The sequence below is a fragment of the Micromys minutus genome (assembly GCF_963924665.1).
Source record: "Micromys minutus genome assembly, chromosome: 10".
NCBI classification, from domain to species: Eukaryota; Metazoa; Chordata; class Mammalia; order Rodentia; family Muridae; genus Micromys; species Micromys minutus.
The window spans coordinates 49,776,736-49,797,526 of record NC_137979.1 but is presented as its reverse complement, the minus strand read 5'-3'; the positions used below and the strand labels follow the sequence as shown (position 1 = coordinate 49,797,526).

The window sequence follows — 20,791 nt, the reverse complement described above, 5'->3', positions numbered from 1 at the left end:
AATTAATTTTTAGTTGTTGTGTATTCAGAAACCTTTTTCTGTGGATAAATTTTTTACAATCAATACATTCTGTTGTGGCACCTGATAAGGGCTTCAACCCACTGTTGAGAAAACTTTGCAAATCTCTATTCCATAGACCCCGGCTTTCTACACAGCTTTGGTGTGACAAGCTCTTCCTCCTCTTCCTGGTACACAGGGTTTCACCCCTCCCAAAGACTGAACCTCTGTTTCCTTCCTTAAAATCCAGTGTCAGTTTTTCCTGTGCTTTGCTCAAAGGCATTTCATTTGCAATTTGAGTGACAGGGCCTGACCTGCTGCCTGCTGGGAGGGACCTGCGGTTATGGGGGTAAGTTCTGCTCACGCTCATCTAGCCTCCTTCTGTTCCTTCAGGTGTCATGTGAGTCTCCTTGAGAGCTGCTGCCCGAGCGGAAATGCTCTCAGTGGAGAATGGCCTGGACCCTCGGGCTGCCATCCAGGTAGGTGGGCAAAATTGGGTCAAAGGAGGGACGGACTGCACGCGTCCACTATTTCATCTGCCTTTCTCTCAAAGATTTATTTATTTTATGTATATGAGTGCACTGTAGTTGTCTTTGGTCACCAGAAGAGGGCATTGAATTTCATTACAGATGGTTGTGAGCCATCATGTGGTTGCTGGGAATTGAACTCAGGACCTCTGAAGAGCAGCCAGTGCTCTTAACCGCTGAGCCATCTCTCCTGCCATCTCATCAGCTTTTCTCTTTAACATTATTTTTTTCTCCTTTTAGATAGGTTCTCATGGGGTAGCCTAGATGGGCCTTGAACTCACTTCATAGTAAAGGATAAACTCCTAAGTTTCCTGCCTTGACCTTCAAGGTACCAGGATTGCTGGTACGAATGACCGTATCCACCTTTCATGTACTTTCCTTGAAATAAATGAACACTATCCAGAGAGAGGCGTCAGGTGGAAAAACATTTACAACAGAGTCAGGCTTCCAGGAGATCCTGACCATTCTAGATCTATCCCCCCCCCACCCCTTCTCTCTCTCTCTCTCTCTCTCTCTCTCTCTCTCTCTCTCTCTCTCTCTCTCCCTCTCTCTCTCTCTCTCACTCTGTATGTGTGTATATGTGTGTGTATGTATCTGTCTGTCTGTCTCTCTGTCTGTGTGCCTGTATATATGCCTATAGCATGTGTGTGGCGGTCAGGAAAACCTGTGGCAGTCTGTTTTCTCTTTCCCTCATAACAACCAGGTCAGGCTTGGCAGCAGGTACCTTTACCCACTGAACCATCTTGCCAACTAGCCACCCTTGCTTTTTGAGACAAGGTCTCTTACTGAATTTGGAGCTTGCTGATTTAGTTGGACTAGGGCAGCAAGTCCTTGGAGTTCTCTCTTCTCCCCAGTGCTGAAACTGCAGTTGTCACCATGCCCAATTTTTATGTTGGTGCTCGAGTCCCAACTCAGGTTCTCTTGCTGTGTGGACTTTACAGTTTGTTCAAGCCCTTAGTTTTGTCTGAGGCAAAGCTGTTTTCTCACTATTTTCAATAGTGGGGTTAAGTTGGCAGCTTTTTTATTTTGTCATGTGTTACCTTCCAGGAAAACTTCAAACAAACCTATTTGTGGCCAGTTTACCAGAACCTCTCCAACAACCTCTCGTAGCAATTTTTTTTTTCTGTGCTTGGCCCTGGACTTGCCCAGGCACTCTGAACTGGCTGTGTCCTTGGAAAGGAAGGAGGCCAGTTAGCTTTTTGACCCTGCAGAATCCTGTGGTGGCTTCTTTGCAGAATCCTTTCCTCCCACTACTGCTCCCCAGTTACCAGAACTTCTACAAGAAGCTGCAACCCTCAGAGAGCTGCTTTTCCTGTCCTGGCCACCAGAGGGTCCGCTCTATCTGTTTCCCTGTTGGCTTCCAGCTGGGCCTTTGAAGTTATCCCTGCCCCACCCTGGGCCCTCAGGAGCAGAGCCCTCACCTCCTCCTAGCAAGAGGTGCACAGACCCGCCCCTTGGGGTGTATGTCTAGTTATCCCAGCATTCTCTGACACAGCACCTGGTAGGCACTCAGTTGAAAATAGTTTGAGCCTTTTATATAATATATATTTTAAGTAACATTTAAAATTCAACCCCAAGATCGAAGTCTTTGCTTCAAAGGACACTGTTCATAAAGTGTTGGAGTAGGGATAAAAAGATACTATCCATAGAAAAAGAGAAGATATTATCTCTGGGAAAGGTCTGATATCCAAAATATATAGAGAATTATTTCAGCCTTTGATCAAGAATCTGGGGGCTAGGAAATGGCTATCCATGGTGTGTGCTGGTGTGAAGCCCTGCGTTTGGGTCCCCAGAACCCTTGTGGCAGTCTTTATAATACCAGTTAGGGAGAGGGAAGGCACATTTCTGAGAAATCCCCAGGGTTCACTGGCCAGGTAGCCCATGGATTGGTGAACACAGGTTCAGTAAGAGACCTTGCCTATAAGAATAGTGTATATGTTGGATATGGTAGTGCAGGCTTTAATCCCAGCACTTGGGAGGCAGAGGCTGGTACATCTCTGAGTTCCGGTCCAGCCTGCTCTACAGAGTGAGTTCTAGGACAGCCAAAGCTACAGAAAGAAACCCTGTCTGGAAAAACCATAATAATAATAAAAAGACTAATGTGTAGAGTGACTAAGACACTCAGCCCACATGTATGTGCTGATCTACACGTGCACTGACACACAAGCTCACGCAGCACACATAAAAATGAGTTAGACGGTGGACAAGGATCTCTTCAAGGAAGATATACAAATGACCAGTAAGTACACAAAACGATGCTTTTTTATTACTATTAATTACTTTTAAGTAAATGACTGTTAAACCCAGAGTGTAAGAGAAAGCCATAGTAAGGCGCTTCTTCACTCCATTAAGGTGGCTGTAATCAGACAATAGCGAGTGTTGACAAAAACATGAAGAAGTTGGACCTCTCTTCTAATCTCTGAGAACGTAAAAATCACGCTACCTTGGCAAACAGCTCTGATTCCTAGAAAACATAAATAGGGCTTTTGAGGTTATCTTTTCTTTCTTGTGTTGGAGATGAAATACAGAATCCCACAAATGTAGGCGGTGCTCTGCCCCTGACCCACATCCCCGGCCTGGCATGGGGAGCATAGATTTTATGTGATTTAGCAATTCTTTGGACTGGAAGGCAGGTTTTACTCCAGTGCAGGCTGGCCTCAAACCTAATTATCAAGATAGCCTCCAACTCATGTGAAAATCCTCAGCTTTTAGCCGTCAGGATTGCAAGCCTGTCACTGTGTGAGCTCAGTGGCTCATCGGTTCTAGACCTGGAAGTATGTCTACATAAAGATGGGATAAAAACACTCAGAGCAGCACTGTCAAAAAGCTCGATCAAGCCAGGTATTCGTTTCCTCACGAGTGGCTAAATAAAGTTTGGCATGTCCGTGCTGTGGAGTATACCTGCCAGCAAGAAGAAAGTGAAGTCTGGCAATGTGCTGTAGTGCAGATGTCCTTGAACACTTGCCAAGCCACATGCTGTATGCGCCCAGTGCTTCGAAATGTCCAGAGTAGACAAATCTGTAAAGTCAGAAAGTAAAACTATCCTGCAGCCGCCCCACCCCCTGCCACTAATACACACTTTTCCTTCAGTGGTGTTGAAATGCTCTAAAATTAGCTGATGGCAAAGGTTGCACAATTCTCTGAATATGAAAAAAAAAAAACCACTGAACTTTCTTTTCCAAAACTTTCTATATTTTACTGACGGTAAATTTTCAGATCAAGAAGTTCAATTAACTATAGACAATAAAACCCTTGGGCTTTTGGTATTGTTTAGTTAGGAATGTATCTATGATTTAAAATGATAATAAAAGAACTAAAATAATGTTGGAGAGATGGGTGAGAGTTAAGCAGTGCGCACTAGCTGCTGTTTTCTGTTTTGTTTGAAAAGGTTCCTTGGTATAGCCCTGGCTGGAACTCACTAGTACACCAGGATGGCTTCAGACTCAAAGCCTCTCAGGTGCTGGGATTAAAGGCGTGTGCCACTGCTTCTGGCCTCACTTGCTGACCAGACCCTGGTTCAGTTCCTAGTATCCAGTGATCCAGTGTTAGCTCACAACTGCCTATAGTTCCAGTTCCACGGGGATCCACCACCCTCTTCTGGTCCCCACGAGTACCACGCACTTACATGCATGCAAAATGTACACATAAACTAAGCAAATTTTTAGAGGTTTTATTTTTTATTTTATATGAACATTTTGCCCAAAAGTGTAAATGCACTACATACTTGAAGTACCTGTGGAGGCCAGAAGAGGGCATCAGATTTCTGTATTGTAGTTACACTCATGAGCAGCCATGTTCGTGCTAGACATTAAACCTGGTCCTCTACAGGAGCAGCCAGTGCTCCTAAGCTGAGCCATCTCTCCGTTCCCAGTAAGCAAATCTTTTTCATTTTTCCTTTTTGAGAATTACATATGTGAGTACTGTATCATTTCTGTTCCTCCTACCTTCAGCTCCTCCTGTGACTCCCCCACCCCCTTCCAAGTAGGTTCATGATCTCTTTTTCTGCCACTGTCATTGTTACCCTTATGCCTGCACAAACACATACCTGTGCACATAATCTAAGCTCATCAGTGATGCTCTTCTGCATATGGGACTGGACAGCCTTCTCATCCCTGGAGAAAACTGATTTCTCCTCTCAGCAGCCATTGTAAATGAGTTTGGTTGTTTGTTTGTTTGAGACGGGATCTTAACTATGTAGCCCTGACTGATCTGAGGCTCCTTATGTAGACCAGGTTAGCCTCACACTTACAGAGATCTGCTTGCTTCTGCATCCTGAGAGTGGAGATTAAAGGAATGTGCCACCATGCTCAGTGTCAATAGACTAAAATTGTTGTTGTTATTTGTGAAAGTAAGTCACCAAAATTCAACAATGTGGTTCCTTCTGGTGAGGATCAAAAACAGCAAAACAAACAAACCCAGAAGTTTGTAGTTTAAATCAGAAAAGTTCTTGTGAATTATAACTTGTTAATTAATTTTTAAAATTCCATTTTCTAAACATCACTTTCTGTTCAGATTAAGTCAGAATAAAAGTTAAGTATTCATCTATAACTTAATACTTGTTTCACACCCGTTTTTCTGCAATTCTGTCTAGTTCTTTGCCAAGCACTAATATGATTTGATATACTCATAATTATGGTGGTGTAATTTTCCACCAACACTTGGTATACATTTGGAATTGCATGCCTTATATATGCTTATTGTATCAGACACAGTGGCAGGTGTTAGAGACACAAGGAGGAATGAAAATCAACCTCTGTCCTCAAGCAATGGCCCCTACTGGGCATGGTGGATTGGATAGATCTCTGGATTCAAGGCTAGCCTGGTCTACAAATAGATCACGGAATATAGAAATACCATTGCCATTTGACCTTCAGGGAATCTAGGCTCAGCAAGATTAAGTGAAATGTCTGCAAGCAGAGCTGGGGCTGACTGACTCTAAGGCTGCTCTAGGCCTGGGCTCTTAGCTAAGGTGATTATACTTCTATGGTCTTGACCATTTTCCCTCCACAGTGTTAGGGATCTAACTGAGGGCTGTGCCTCTTAAGCCACACTTGCTGCCCGTTTCTTTGTTATTGCTCTAAAGAAATGCTCTCTGCATTCTTAGCCTATCTCTGCAGAGTACCAACAAACCACAGTAGCAGTATTTAAATACAAGACTGATGTTTAGTTTAAAGAAACAAAAGATGGGGCTGGAGAGATGCTTCAGTGGTTAAAAGCACTTGTTCTTGCAGAGGACCTGGGTTTGGTTCCCAGCATCTGCATGGGATGTGGGCCATCTGTAACTCCAGTTTTACGGAATTTGATAGTATCTTCTAACCTCAGACAGTCGACACACATGATTTATGTACATATATGTAGGATAATCTTCATACATATATTAATAAATTTAATTAAGACTTTTGCTTTTAAGAAATGATGCACAAAACCATTTCTTCTGTATGCTGGATCTTCACTTGCCACAGTAGCGAGCTCGCAGGAGTCTAGGTTACAACATAGGTGTGTGTGGTTACATACATTGAAAATCAGGCCATGGACTACATTCCAGGGATTCCACATAGGATTTACCTCTAAAGTCTTCCCTTGTGTTTGACACAACTTAGGTCATCAAGAAGAAGCTAGTGGGATCTGTGAAGGCTCTGCAGAAACAGCATGTGTCTCTGGACACAGTGGTCACCAGTGAAGATGGAGACGCCAACACCATGTGCAGTGCCCTGGAGGCCGTGTTCATCCATGGCTTGCATGCCAAGTACATCCGTGCAGAGGCTGGCGGCAAAAGGAAGAAGCACACACATCAGAAGCCTCTGCCTCAGCCTGTCTTCTGGCCCCTTCTGAAAGCCGTCACCCACAAGTGAGACACTTCAGGGAAGAGCTTCAGAGTGAGGGGCACTTGACTCCTCTTAAAGGTGGCAGAGTCAGAAGACAGTGTTGTAGTGTGGTCGTTATGCAACGATCATAGGGCTAGAGAAGACTTAGGAAGCCTTGTCTCCCTACCTTGAGACATTCCACTTGTTTAGAGTCTGTGGCTTCTCCTCAACCTTTGACTCTGCTAAGCTGAGTCATGTACTTAATACCAAGTGGTGTGGCCTAAGAAAACTAAAGTATTCTCTGCTCCTTTTAACAGGACATTTTGCTGGCTTGCCTTTGAATATTCGAGTCTGTCTTCTAAACTTAAAATAATTTTTAAAAAATTACATACTGTAAATGTTTCTCTACATGAATGTCTGTGCACCATGTATGTGTCTGGGGCAGGGCCCACAAGCCAAAAGATGGTGCCAGATCCCAGGGAACTGGAGCGACAGATGACTGAGTCAGCACGTGGGTGCTGGAAATCAAACCTGGGTCCTCTGCAAAAGTAGCCAGTGCTTTTAACCAGTGAGCCATTTCTCCAGTTCCTTCGTTCTAAACTTTATGTTCATGATGAGTTATGTGTGGCATTTAGTCTAGAAGCCAGATATATTTCTGACTATTCACCCCAAGGCCCTGTCTTTGTCTTTGTTTTTGGCTGCTTAGGCTCTACACTGGTAGGTGGCACTGCCTTCATAAAGTATTAAATGCCACTCTAACCTGAAGATACCTTGTGTGTCTATGGTTTGCCTTCCTGTCGTGGTCTTTAGCTCTCTTCTAAAAACACTGGGTTTTTTTCTTTTAGCTTTTAGGGTTTTAAGTTTATGTGTTTGTGTGTGTGTGTGTGTGTGTGTGTGTGTGTGTGTGTGTGTGTATGCCACATGCATGTGGGTGCCTGTGGCGTCCAGAGGAGGTAATCAGATCCCCGGGAGCTGCAGTTATGAGTACTTGTGAGACACTCAACATAATGTGCTGGGACTTGAACTCAGATCCTGTGGAAGCGCAGGAAGTGCTCTTAACCTCTGAGCCACCTCTCCAGTCCCAGAGAATGACTTTCTAGTTGTCTCTGTATCTCCTTCAGTTTCCTTGGGTCAGTTAGCCAGTCAATATGTACTGTGTTGAAGTTTAGTGGAGCTTAGCCACTGAGTCCAGAGGACTATGGGTACATCGGACACTGTGACAGCAGAGGAGGGGTTTCTGTCAGACAGAAGCTTGGGAACTGAGTTTGTACCCCTAGGGTCCAAGTGTTCCCTTCAGTGTTAGTTGCTTGTGACTGAGAGCATATCTCAGTAGTCAAATGCTTGCCCAGTATGCAAAGCTCTGGCTTTATTCCCTAGGAATTGGGGTTGGACTCAGCAGATATGTCTCGGGTTAGTAGATAACATCTGGTAACTATAGCTCAGCAGCTCAGCTCCTATACTCCTGAGACATTGTCACTCCAGGGGTTTTGTGCCTGAATATAATTCTGTTTGCAGTACTTTAGCACTGGCTCTTGATAGGAAGTAGCTTGAACTGTGTCTCTGAAATTTGAAACCCATCTGCTCTGTCCCCCTCCAGACACATTATCTCAGATTTGGAGCACCTGGCCTTCATCAATACAGATGTAGGCCGCTGCCGGGCCTGGCTGCGGTTGGCCCTCAATGATGGTCTGATGGAGTGCTATCTGAAATTGCTCCTGCAGGAACCTGCGAGGTTGTGCGAGTACTATCAGCCCACAGCCCTGCTTCGAGATGCTGAAGAGGCCGAGTTTCTCTTGAGCTTCCTGCAAGGACTAACATCCTTGTCCTTTGAGCTCTCCTACAAGTCGGCCATCTTAAATGAATGGACACTCACCCCATTGTCTCTCTCTGGGCTTTGCCCCCTCTCTGAACTCGACCCTCTCACTACCTCTGGTGCAGAACTACAACGGAAGGAGTCTCTGGATTCAATTTCTCATTCCTCAGGCTCTGAGGACATCGAAGTTCAACACTCGGGCCATAAGATCCGCAGGAACAGGAATCTCACTGCCTCTTCCCTCAGCTTGGACACAGCCAGTTCATCCCAGCTATCCTGCAGCCTAAATTCTGACAGCTGCCTGCTCCAAGAGAATGGCCCCAAAAGTCCAGACCATTCTGAGGAACCCATGTCCTACGACTCAGATCTGGGCACAGCAAACGCTGATGACTCCGACAGGTCTCTGCAAGAGTGAGTACCTCCCTCACCCTTACTCTGCTTTCTCTACATGTGACATGTGACTGTCACCAAACAATGGGATATAAAGAAGGCCAAGGAAACAGGGTTCTCACTGTAACTGAGAAAATAGCACAGTGGGGAGAAATGGATTGCTTTTTTTTTTTTTTTTTAATGGCTTTTCTCTGTGGCCCAGGTGGGCCTGGGACTCATCTGGTTCTCCTAAGTGCTGGCATTAGAGGTGTGAACCACCACTCCCCGCTGGAAAATAGATCTAGTATCCGGAGTTGAATTGAGTCTTCAGCCTTTCTGAGGTCATTAGAAAGCAATGTCTTCATCTAGAGGGAAGGAGCTAATAGATCAGACCTCGAGTAGGACTTCCAGCCAATACAGTGCAGTAGAATGCATCGGCTGTGACCTTGCAGAGCACCTGGCAGGGCAGACATAAAACTGAGCAAATGAAGACTAGTGAGTGGAGGTGCATGCAGAGCAGACTCCTTTAACTGCTCAACCAGAGGGCAATGAGGCAGAGCCCCGTCTCCAGCCCTGTAGATCCTCCTTCACAATTCACAGTCATGAAGTGCTGGGAATCAAGCCAGGGTCTTACATGAGCTAGACACACTCTCCACCTCTGAACTACATCCCCAGACCCAGAGCTTTTGGGGTTTTAATTAATTTTTATTATTTTTGTGGGACAGGGTCTCATACTGTAGCTCAGGCTGGCCAGAGACTTACTCTAGAGCCGAGGCTGGCCTTGAACTCTTCTGCCTCCACTTCCTGAGTACATGTGTTTCCAAGTTCCTAAATGTATCAGTAACAGATACAGTGTGTTTTTACTTTATTTTCTGTTTAAATTTTCTTTCTATTTCTTCCCTTTTTACAAACAGTAGTACATGTATATTTCTGTATAGCTGGTGTGTCAGAGCCTCCTCCTTTTCTGATGTATATTGTTCCACTCAGTGGATATTTAGATGACTCAGCTCCCAGAAGCACAAGAATTGAATGAAGAAAAACTGGTCTGCAGTTTCCACAAATGCTGTCTAACACTCTGCCAGGAATGTCCCAGCCTCATAGTCATGCCAGTGGAAGGTGCTGTCAAGGTTGTGGGTATCTGGTAACTTGTTGTTGAGTTAACCTCTTTCAGTTAAGTCTGTGTTCTGTCAGCTCATGCCTAGGATCTTTTCACTACCACTGCACACCCCACAGCCTTGGTTCAGCTCCTTCCGGGTTGCCACCTGGGATAGGATAGAGTCAAACTCAGTGATGTGTGGGCAGGACTCACAGAAGACGGTTTGCAGGTTGGGCAGAGGGAGAAAGAGGTAGACTGAACATGGCCTGCAGACTGGTCCTGGCCGGGGCTATCAGTGAGAGAAGGGAGAACAGGAAGAGGCAGAGCATGGCAAGCATACCAGGCAGGGGAGCCCGGAGAGCAAGTAGGCCTCTGGGAGGAGGAGGGCTGGGGAGGGAAGGAGGGCTGGGATGCTTGTGGACTTTGGAATGTGTAACAGGTACTTGTGACACTGAGACAGCCTGGAGGCCAGCATGTGCTCTGTGCTACTACTACAGATATATGTCATTCGGAAAGCCATATGTCCCTTCTGCCAGAGGTAAGGGAAATGACTCCTTTTGGCAGATGGAAACCGGTTTCACAAGTTTCTGAGGAATTCGGGTTTTTATCTGACTTTCAGAAACCCTCCTGTGGTCCAGCTCAAGCTCACAGCTGGACATTTGGACAGCCGTTTGGAGCTTGGGGAAAGGGAGTTTCCTTAGGGCTGACAGAGAGCTGCCGGAGTGAGAATGGTAGGCCCCAGAGGTGGAGCACTGAGTCTGTGAGATGACAATTTCAGGTGTCAGATGAACTTAGATAGAGCTCACTGGGGAGTAACCCCAGGGAACCATCTCTGCCTTTGAAGTGCTGGGGTTGGGTGATGGTGGCTTAGGCTAGTCTGCCTCTCAGGCCTTCTCTCTGTCATGTGCCTTGGCCTTTATCTCTCATGAGTCTTATGACTGGAAGATTCCAGCATAAGGCCTTTGAATCAGTGACTATCCCCCCTGTCTAGGAATCGCTGACATGGTTCTTGTGGGGAAACTCAAGAGTTGAGGGTCAGGATGATCGAGACAAGCTTCAGACACTGATGTGAGTAACTGGAGCCCGGAGTACATGCACAAGCAATGCTGCCGTTCTCAGAGCTGGGCCTTTAAGTTGCCCTCTTTGTGGGATGCCACCCCCACATGTGGAGGTCAGAGGTGAGAAGACAGCTTCAAGGAGTTGCTCCTCTCCAGAGGATCAAAGTCAGGTCCTTAGGATTGACAGCAAGTGCCTTTGCTTGAGCTGACTCCCTGGACCAGCATTTTTCTTTTTAAAGATGAAGTCATGCCATATAGCCTCGGTTGGTCCTGAACTCTTCTTGATCTTCCAGAGCTGGTTTACAGAAAAACACTCCCACACCTGGCTTGAGGTTAGCCTGGAAGCTGCAGAGACCAGCATTTCTAAGTGTGTGCTTTAATAATAAAGGATCCCCAGAAGCACTTCAGTTGAGTTTATTCTTTAATAATGTTGAACATTTAAGTTAACCATGCACAAATACCCTGTTTTTAATGTTTCAGCTCTTAAAACATCTGCAGATTAAACAAAGTACAAAACATAACTTCAGATGAAACTTGCTCAAATACTATGAGGGGTTCTGTTTTGCAAAAAGCACTTTGCACTTGCCGTGTGGGCTGACTGTTCTTTGCGTCTGTGCTATAATTATGGAGGGTTGCAGAGCTGAACTGCCAGTGCTGTCCATTTACCAGCCTTCTGTCTGCTCATCCTCCCTGACTTTGACATGAGGGTAAGACTGTAAAGGAAAGAGGATAAAGGAGTCGGGATGTAAAGCGCTTAGCACCTTGGGGGAGGACCTGGGGAGTGTGGATAGGCGTTTGATTGTGTAATTAATGTCTGAAGACTGAGACACCAGTTCTCTCATTACTTGTCTTTGCATAAACAGCTGCAAAACTTTAAAAATATCTATCATGCAAAACTTTGTTAGTATTTGTCAGACGTCTCAGCATTAGTGCTCACCTCTGGGCTTTCTTCAGTGGCCCTTATCTGCCAGCGAAACAGAACCATGTTCCACAATCATGATGGTCTACATGGTCAGGGAAATTATCTGCATACCTAACTCACATACATACATACATACATACATACATACATACATACATACATACATACATGCGAGAACATATATATGCATGTGAACAGTCAGGAGACTAGGGAGATAGCTTAGTTGGTAGAGCACTTGTGTTACCTGAATTGGATCCTCAGAAGCCACGTTGAAAAGATCTGGGAGTAATGGTGCCTGTTTCTAACCCCAGTGCTCTAGAGCAGAGACAGGCGGACCCCCTGGGCTCCCTGGCCGGCCAGCATGACTTGCTAGGTTAGCTCCAGGCTGATGAGACCTTGTCTCAAAACACAAGGTACTGATATTTGGGGGAAGACACATGAGGGTGCCCTAGGCCTCCACACATCCCTGTTCTTGCATACATAATTTCTTTATCTCTCACCACAAAGGGGAGGGGGTGGGGAGTCACATTCATAGACTTGTTTGTTTGTTTTGGCTTTTTTTCTTTTAGGTTGGGGAGACAGTATGGAGGGTTGAACCTAGAGCTCATTTATGCTAAGCACACTTTACCACTGAAATATATTCCTAACCTTCCATTGATTTTTTTTTTCCTTTCTTTTTGTTTTTTCAAATTTTTTGAAACAAGAGTTTCTCTGTGTATCCCTCACTGTCCTGAAACTCACTATGTAGACTAGGTTGGCCTTGAACTCACAGATATCTATGCCCAATCTTTTCATTTTTTTTTAAAGGTTTATTTATTTATTTCAGCTGTGTACACTGTTGCTGTTTTCACACACCAGAAGATCCCATTACAGATGGTTGTGAGCCACCATGTGGTTGCTGGGAATTGAACTCAGGACCTCTGGAAGAGCAGTCAGTGCTCTTAACTGCTGAGCCATCTCTCCAGCCGCCCAATCTTTTCATTTTTGAGGCAGGGTCCCCCTAGGCTCACCAGGAAACTCACTGTAACGTTCAAGCTGGAACTTGGGATTCTCCTGCCAGGGCTGGAATTACAGGTATGAAGAGCCATCTCAAGCTTCTTGATTTTGTTTTGTTTCTTGTGAATAGCATCTCACTTTGTGTTGGATGCCCTTGGAACTCATTTTGACCAGACTAGCCTTGAGCTCAGAGATCCACCTGCCTCTGCAGAACAAGTGTTGGGATCAAAAGGCCTTGAGCCACCATTTCCAGCTTGATAAGTTATCCTCAGACTTATGCCCTTCTTTCTCCAATAATAATGATAAAGAATTATAATTTTTAATAATTTCACTTGGGCATTTTCATACATACTTATGTGTTTGGATCATATCTCTCTTCCCTCTTTTTCCTGGCCTTCCTCCTTTTCCCATGCAGCACTCCTGTGGTTTTCCCCTTTCTGTTTTCAATGTCTTTTAATCCTAGATCCTATATGTGAGAAAACATACAATCCTAAGTCGTGGTTCTCATTAACATGAGTGTTTCCAGTCCCTTTTATTTTCCCATAAATGGTGCCATTTTGTTCTGTTTACAGCTGTGTGTCTCCCATGTATCCCTTACCCAGTCATCTCTCTCTCGGTGATTGGCTGACACTGTGACTTGTCCACAGTGCCACACTACCCAGGAGTAGTGTGCCTGGTGGGATATGATTGTTCTATTTTGTCTTTTGAGGATCCCCCATACTGGTTTGCATAGTTCTATACTAACACTATATAAAGATTCCTTCTCCCCCACGCCTGCCATACATACACACACACACACATGTGTGTGTGTGTGTGTGTGTGTGTGTATTATTTTTACATTTTAATTTTCTGTGAGTTTTTTGCTTCCCTGTATGTCTGTGCACCACATGTTTGCAGTGCCAGAAGAGGGCACCATATCCCACAAAACTAGAGTTCTAGATAGTTGTGAGCAACCATGTGAGTCATGGGAATAAACCCTGGTCCTTGTCAAGATCCACCAGCACTCTTAACTGCCAAGCTATCTCTCCAGTCTCTCATCTGTCTTGTTTATGAAGATGAGGTCTCAAGTTCATACATCATAAATTCACCTTTGTTTTCCTTTCAGATTTTTGAGGCAGGATTTTACCATGTAACCCTGACTGACAGGAAACTCATTATGTAGACCAGACTAACCTCAAACTCATCACAATCCTCCTGCCTCTGTACAAGCCAAACTGCGGTTACAAGGACATTTTTACTGCCATGGAAGGAATGGCAGTACATTGCCGTTTGGCCTGTCTTTGCCTGTTCTGGACACTTTGCACAAACAGAAGCATGTAATTCATGGCCTCTTATAGCTGGCTTCTCGTACTTGATGTACTTTCAGACTCATCCACGCTATAGCACACCTCGTGTCTGAATACTATCCTATTTGGTGCATCTGCCACCGTGTGTTCATTTTCCAGTTAGTGGACTGCTCTTCGCTTTTGACTGTTAAGATAATAGCGCTGCGAAGAGTCATGTCCAGATTTTATCCGGACGTGTTTGGATTCTCATAGGTATGGACCTGGAAAAGAATTGTATGCAACACTGATGAATTTTCTAAGAAGCTACCGAACTGCTGTTTATAGCAACGGTACCATCTTATTTGTACTGCTAATATATACGAGCTAATTCCTCAGTTGGGAGAGGGGTAGAGATAAGAGATTCAGGTTTAAGGCTAGCCTTGGCTAAATAGCAAGTTTGGGATCCTGTCTCCAGGAAATAAATTTTTTATAAGTTTGTTTTCTCAAATCTTTGCCAACACCTGTTAATCTCTCTCTCTCTCTCTCTCTCTCTCTCTCTCTCTCTCTCTCTCTCTCTCTTTCTCTCTCTTCTCTCTTCTTTCTCTCTTAATTGTAGCATTCTAGTGATTATGAAGTAGTACATCTTTCTGTTGTTTCTATTTCCCTGGTGGTCAGTGATGCTGACCACCTTCTCATGTACCTCCTGGAGATATATTCTCAAAAGTATTTTCAATCTTTTTGCCCATTTCACTTCAGTTATTTGTCATTTTATTGCTGAGTTGTAGGAGTTCTTGATATATTCTGGGTAGATGGTACAAGGGTTTCCCTTTGTGTTATGAGTTGTCATTTCTATATTCTTGCATTTAATAGGCAAGTGCACTACCAACTGAGTTGTACACCCCAGCCCTCCCTTCCTCTTTCTTTTGTAGTGTGTGTGTGTGTGTGTGTGTGTGTGTGTGTGTGTGTGTGTGTGGTGTTGGTGGTATTGTGTGGTTTTGTTGCTGTGGCTGATGCTGTTGTTTTGAGACAAAGTTTCACTTTGTATCCTGGAACTTACTGTGTAGCCCAGGGTGACCTTAGAATTCAGTCTTCCTGCATCAGCCTCTCAAGTTTTAGAACACAGGTGTGTACCACAATCATAAAAGTTTGATTTTCTGCGGGCATGGCTGTGCATACTGATGCTGATAATCCTATCATTCAGGATTCTGAAGCAGAAGAGTCAGCCTGAGTTACTTGGCAAGTCGCTGTCTCACACAGAAGGTTTTCATTTTGATGAAGTCCAGTATATTATCTAAGAATTACCTAACTCACTATTTTACCTAAATCAAAAATACATTTATACCTATATTTTCTTCTAAGAGTTTTATAGTTTTACCTCTAATTTAGGTCTTTAATGCATTTGATTACTTATATATGTGATGTGAGATAGCAATCCAGCTTTATTATTTTCCATGTGACTGTCCCCTTTCCATAGCACCATTTATTGAAAAGCCTTACCCACTGAAGTGTCTTGGCATCTCTGTGAAAATCATTTGTTTATAATGGAATGGTCAGTGAAGCCTGTTAACTCCATTGTCTTGGAATGTGGGTGGGATTGGGGTGGTGTAGGTAAGAGCAGATCTCTGGTTGCATTCTAAGATTATTTCCATTAAGGGGAGCTTACTCCATCTGAGCCGTTGGGGCCAACTCATGCCATCTTCGGGCTTCAGTCAAAAGCCTTGTTGACTTTTGAACTAACATTTATCCATAGCATACTTGTTCTGTAAGTGGAAGAGGAGATAACAAATAGTTTATTTTAGAAAGGGAACTTGGATTCCCAGAAGCCCAGGAGAGGGAGGAGCAGTCACTAGCCAGGGCACATTCCAGAAGTCCCAGAAGTATATATGTATACAAAGGTGGTAATGTTGACTCTCTGTGACCCCTCTAAGAGGACAAGGGGCGGTAACCCCACAAGGATACTTTAGTGAGTTACACCCTGTGTGCTTGTGCATACTCTTCCACACCATTTGAGAAATCACTGAGTCTCAGCAGTGATTTGGGAGAACATGAAGCTTCTCTATCTGGTCAACCTTGAAGAGGCCTTTGTACCTCACTGCAAACCTGGTGCCCCATGACTGTCTGTGGACAAAATACGTCCTCACCTCATCTAGTACCTATCTCAGCGAGTAGACTTTTGGGGCCTCAGCTCTTAGCTGTTGAGGGACCCACTCTGAGACACCAGCTGTTGAGGAGGCTCTGCCACAGATGAGGGGAGCCGTTGACCATACAACTGTGTTTGGTCAGACAAACTCTCCAGGCCCACAGTTAGCCTCTTCAGAATGGAGTCAGTTTCCACTCACATCAGATTCTCATTTCTGCCATGTGACTGTGCACTCCGCCCCCCACTCACCTGAGGGCTATGTATGTGGGAGCTGAGGAATGCATTGAGTAATTAGAGTGCTGCTTTGTTTACTTTTAATACTCAGCGGCTTTCTGTTTCTACCACTGCTGCAGTCACCATGGGCATCCTTGTCATTAAGTTGTCACAGTGGTCTTTGTTTCTCTGTCTTTTTTCAAACTTCTAGGGTGTTGTCGGAATTCAGCAAGGCCCAGGTAAATTCTGCACCAAGCAGCGGACCAAGCCAAGAGCCAGACACCCCCATGTTCCAGTCCCCCCTCTCTCTCCACAGCCTAGCTAACAGCACACACCTGCACTTTGAGGGATCTGAAGAGCTCTTTCCTGCCCACACATCCTCTGGGACATCAAGTTATGGCCACAAGAATCAGCTACTGCCCCAGGAGACCCAGGACATGCAGCAGCTAGGCACTGCCCAAGATAACCCTGCACAGAGCACATCAGACCAGCAACCTTCCATTTCCGTGGGTGGAGCAGCTGGCCAAGGGAGTGGCCCTTGGAAGGCCCTGGAGTATGGGAGAGTTGGACCGAAGCTTGTGGTTTCCTCTCCTACGAGTCCTGTGAGTATGACGGCTCTCCTTGTCTTCAACCAACCCATGAAACATGATTCCCATCTGACACCATACTGGGCTGGGATTTTTGTTTTTTATTTTTATGATGGGTCTCACTATGTAGCCCAGGTTGGTCTTGAACTCATTTTGTATCCCAGGTTGGCCTCTGACAGGTGATCTTTCAAAGCTGCCTCAGTCTCCCAGGTGTTGGTGTTACGGGCCTGCACAGCCCTGTTCCAGCCTCTGTTCTTGGCCACCTTTCACAAGTTTACTTCTCTTAGAGAAGCCGTTTTACCTGCCTGAGACTTGATTTTTTTTTAATGCTTAAAACAAATTTTCATAAAATCCTGGCTGTGAAGTACTTATTTTTCAACATAATCAGTTTGTGAACTTTGTGTTCATATGTGGCAGTCACTACACCAACCATGGCTGTTGGGCACTCAGATATGCCCTGTCCCCAGATGGTCACGGTCATGCATACCTATAATCTCAGTGCTCTGAGGCAGAAGCAGGCAGATCTCGAATTAAAGGCTCCAGAGTAAGATGCTGTTTCAAAAAGAGAGAAAGAAAAATGTGGCCAATCTAGATTTAGATAGCACAGTTAAATAAATTGACTTATTGGGGTATAATTCACCCACCGTATAGGAGTATAATTCTCTGCTTTTCAGTTTGTTTGGGTTATGTAGCTATCACTACAGTCTAATCTTAGAACATTTTAATCTCTCATTTAAAGAAACGTTAGCAGTCATTTACCTCAACCTTGGATAATCACTGTTTGGTCTCAATAGATGTGTCTATTCTGGAAAATTCATATATATGGGACAGCATGTTTGGGGTTTGACTTCAGCTACCTGTGTATGTGCACATGTGTGTGGAGGCCAGAGGTACGCTGCTTCATCTTTGTACGTGGGTGCTGGGGATCCTAAGTTAGGTCCACATCTTTGTTTGGCAAGCATTTTACCGACTGAGCCATGCCTTGTGCCCCTAAGCATGATATTTTAATAATTAATTGAGCGTGATGGCTCATGCCTGTTATCCTATCACATAGGAGGCAAAGGCAGGAAGGTCATGAGGCTGATTTAGTCTACATGACAAGACCATATCTCAAAAATAAGACGGCAAAAAAGGTTCGCTCATGTTATAACATCTATCAGTTCTTCATCCCTGTTACTGCTGAGGAATAAATAGCTTATGGTATTTTTCTTTTTAAATTTTAAATTTTATTTATTTTAATGAGTGCTCTGCTGCATATACATTTACCTGCCTGAGGATAGCATCAGATTACCCTATAGATGGTTGTGAGCCAGCATGTGGTTGCTGGGAACTGAACTCAGGACATCTGGAAGAGCAGTCAGTGCTCCTAACCACTGAGCCATCTCTCCAGCCTCCATGGTGTTTTTCACTGTGTGACAAAGTCATGTGATATTTATGTGTTGATGGGCATTTGAATTATTAATACTTCTTGGTCATTACAGATAATCTTATGAGTACAGTGTACAAGATTCCGTACAGTTATATGTTTTTAATTCTCTTAGACACATAAAATTCTATTAGTAGAATTTTTAGATCATATAGTAACTCTATATTTAACTTTTTTGTGGAACTGCCAAATTGCTTTCCAAAGCAGCTGCGCTAGTTTACGTCTCCACCGATGTATTTTCCAGCATCCTCACCAACAGTTGTAATTACCTAGTTTCAAATGAGTCTGTTATTATAGCCATCATGGTGGGTGAGAAGTGCTAGTTCATGGTGTTTCTATTGGGTGTGCTTCTGGTAGTTAAGGAATGCCTTCTCACTTGCTTGTATAAGTCCATTTTACCTTTTGTGAGACACCGTCACATTTTACTTTGTTTTAATTTTTATTTTATGTGTATGGATGTTTTGCTTGGAAATATGTATATGTACCACAAGCGTTCCTGGTGTCCATAGTATCATGAGATGACCTGGAACCAGAGTTACAGATGACTGTGAGCTGCCATGTGGGTGCTGGGAATCAAACCAGGGTCCCCTGAAAAGCAGCCAGTGTTCTTAACCACTGAGCCATTTCTCTAGTCCATTCTTGAGTTAAATTCTTGTGCTTTTTTCCCCTGATTTTTAAAACAGGGTCTCTTGTAGACTATGCTAGCCTCAGACTAGCCATGTACCGAGCCTAGAATGACTTTACATTTCTGGTTCTCTTGCTTTCACTTCCCTGTACCTAATGCGAGGTATCGGCCATTTGTTTATTGATTGAGTGAGTGAGTGAGTGAGTGAGTGAGTGAGTGAGTGAGTGAGTAAGTGATGTGCAAGTGTATGTGTGGCCACCTGATCATGCTACAGCAAATGGAGGTCAGAGGACATCTTCTGGGGGTCAGTTATTTGCTTCCACCATGTGATTTTTGGGGAACAATCTCAGGTCACAAAGCTTGGTTGCAAGCACCTTACCTACTGAGCTGCCTCTTCAGATCCAATTTATATTTTCTATGTGGACATCTAATTGATCTAGCTCAGTGCATTGAATATGACTATGAAAATCGTGAAACTATATAACTGGGTCAGATTCTCCTTTTTACCGTTCTGAAGATGGTTCCAGATTTACTTCTGGAAGGTGTATTTTATGAGTCCTTGATGAGTCTAACTAGGCAATAGTGAGGAGATCCTGAAGCTTAGAGGGTCCACAGCTTCCGTCTCAAACTGCAGAGAGTTCTAGTTTCTGCTTTTTGGTCTCAGACACAGTACCTTGTCACTGTCCGGAAACTGTCCCGGTTTTCTGTTCTCAGCACTCTCTCCTCCATAGCTATTGATGCTGACAGGGAAGTCTAGTCGCCATCAGCTTAAAGCCCTGAGAACCATTCAATCTTTCTTTTTTCAAAAGTTTTCTTTGTAAAGCATTGACTGTGAGCCAAGCGCAGTGACAGGTGCTAGGTATACAGTGATAAAACAGGACAGACAAGAGCCCTGGCCTTGAGGACAGTCACCAGATTAGAGAACTGACAGTGCACATCATAATTACACTAGTGCTGAGTGCTGTGGAGGAAGGGTGCAGGGGGTGGGAGCTCCTGGGGTGACTACACCTGGCCGAGTCACTGTCCCACACACTCTCTGCCTGTAGCATGGGGTCCCCTCCTGCAGTTGCACATGCAGGCATAGTGAGAGAAGTGAGCAGAAAGTCCAGGCCTTTGGAAGATGGTCGAGACCATTACATTCCTTAGCCATAGTCTCCTGACACCTAATGATGCAGGCAACATTCTGCTGACTTAGATCCCGAATGGCAGATGCTGTTCTGGTGTAGATCCCAGATCAGCAGTGATCTCCTCACAGTTTGAAGGAACAGAGCCGGCCAGATGTGGGGCCTTGAGCAGGCAGATGTGGGAGGGTGGCAGGAAGAGGCAAGAGGAAAGGGAAACCAGGTGATCGTGGGATTGCCAAGATCCATTATCGCTTGAATATTCTGTCTATACACCCTCAGTGTTCTCTCAACACACACACACATACACACACACACACACACACACACACACACACACACACACACACACACACTGCATCTCATTGTTTGAGGGGAATACAGCCTTTCTCTACAGAGTCATCCCTCAGTGGCTGCTTTGAGGTCAGTGGACTCTGAACATTTCTTAGTCTTCTTCTCAGTGGGGAGAGAAGCAAGTCTCCCTCACCTGTGAATCCACAGTTGTCTCCCACCCACCTCTGTTGTTTTACATTGAAGACATGTGGACTTCGTGTCAGGAGTTAGTCCCTTGAGCTGGCAGGATGGCTCAAGGAGTCAAAATACATGTCATACAAGTCTAGCAACCTGAGTTCAATCACCGGAACCCAAACAAGGGTGGATGGAGAGATCTGACTTCAGAGTTTCTCACATACTTGTCCCTAAACATTCACACAAAATAACAATGTAAAAATAGTCTCTTCTCTTTTATGACTCAATGCCATGCATTTTTGCTTGACATTATCAAGGAAAATGATAATTCAGAATAGCCTTATAGGATTACCAAATAGAATAG

At 44.5% G+C, this 20,791-nt stretch overlaps 1 protein-coding gene across 1 annotated transcript in view; it reads left to right on the top strand.

Moving 5' to 3' along the window:
• PLEKHM1 (pleckstrin homology and RUN domain containing M1) overlaps positions 1-20,791 on the top strand; it is a 45,882-nt gene that overhangs the window by 6,760 nt on the left and 18,331 nt on the right. The window contains exons 2-5 of the mRNA XM_080924468.1: positions 391-476; positions 6,125-6,372; positions 7,926-8,552; positions 16,412-16,802. Coding sequence (XP_080780594.1) covers positions 432-476; positions 6,125-6,372; positions 7,926-8,552; positions 16,412-16,802 — 1,311 coding nt within the window. The 5' untranslated portion in view covers positions 391-431. The remainder of the gene's footprint in view (positions 1-390; positions 477-6,124; positions 6,373-7,925; positions 8,553-16,411; positions 16,803-20,791) is intronic.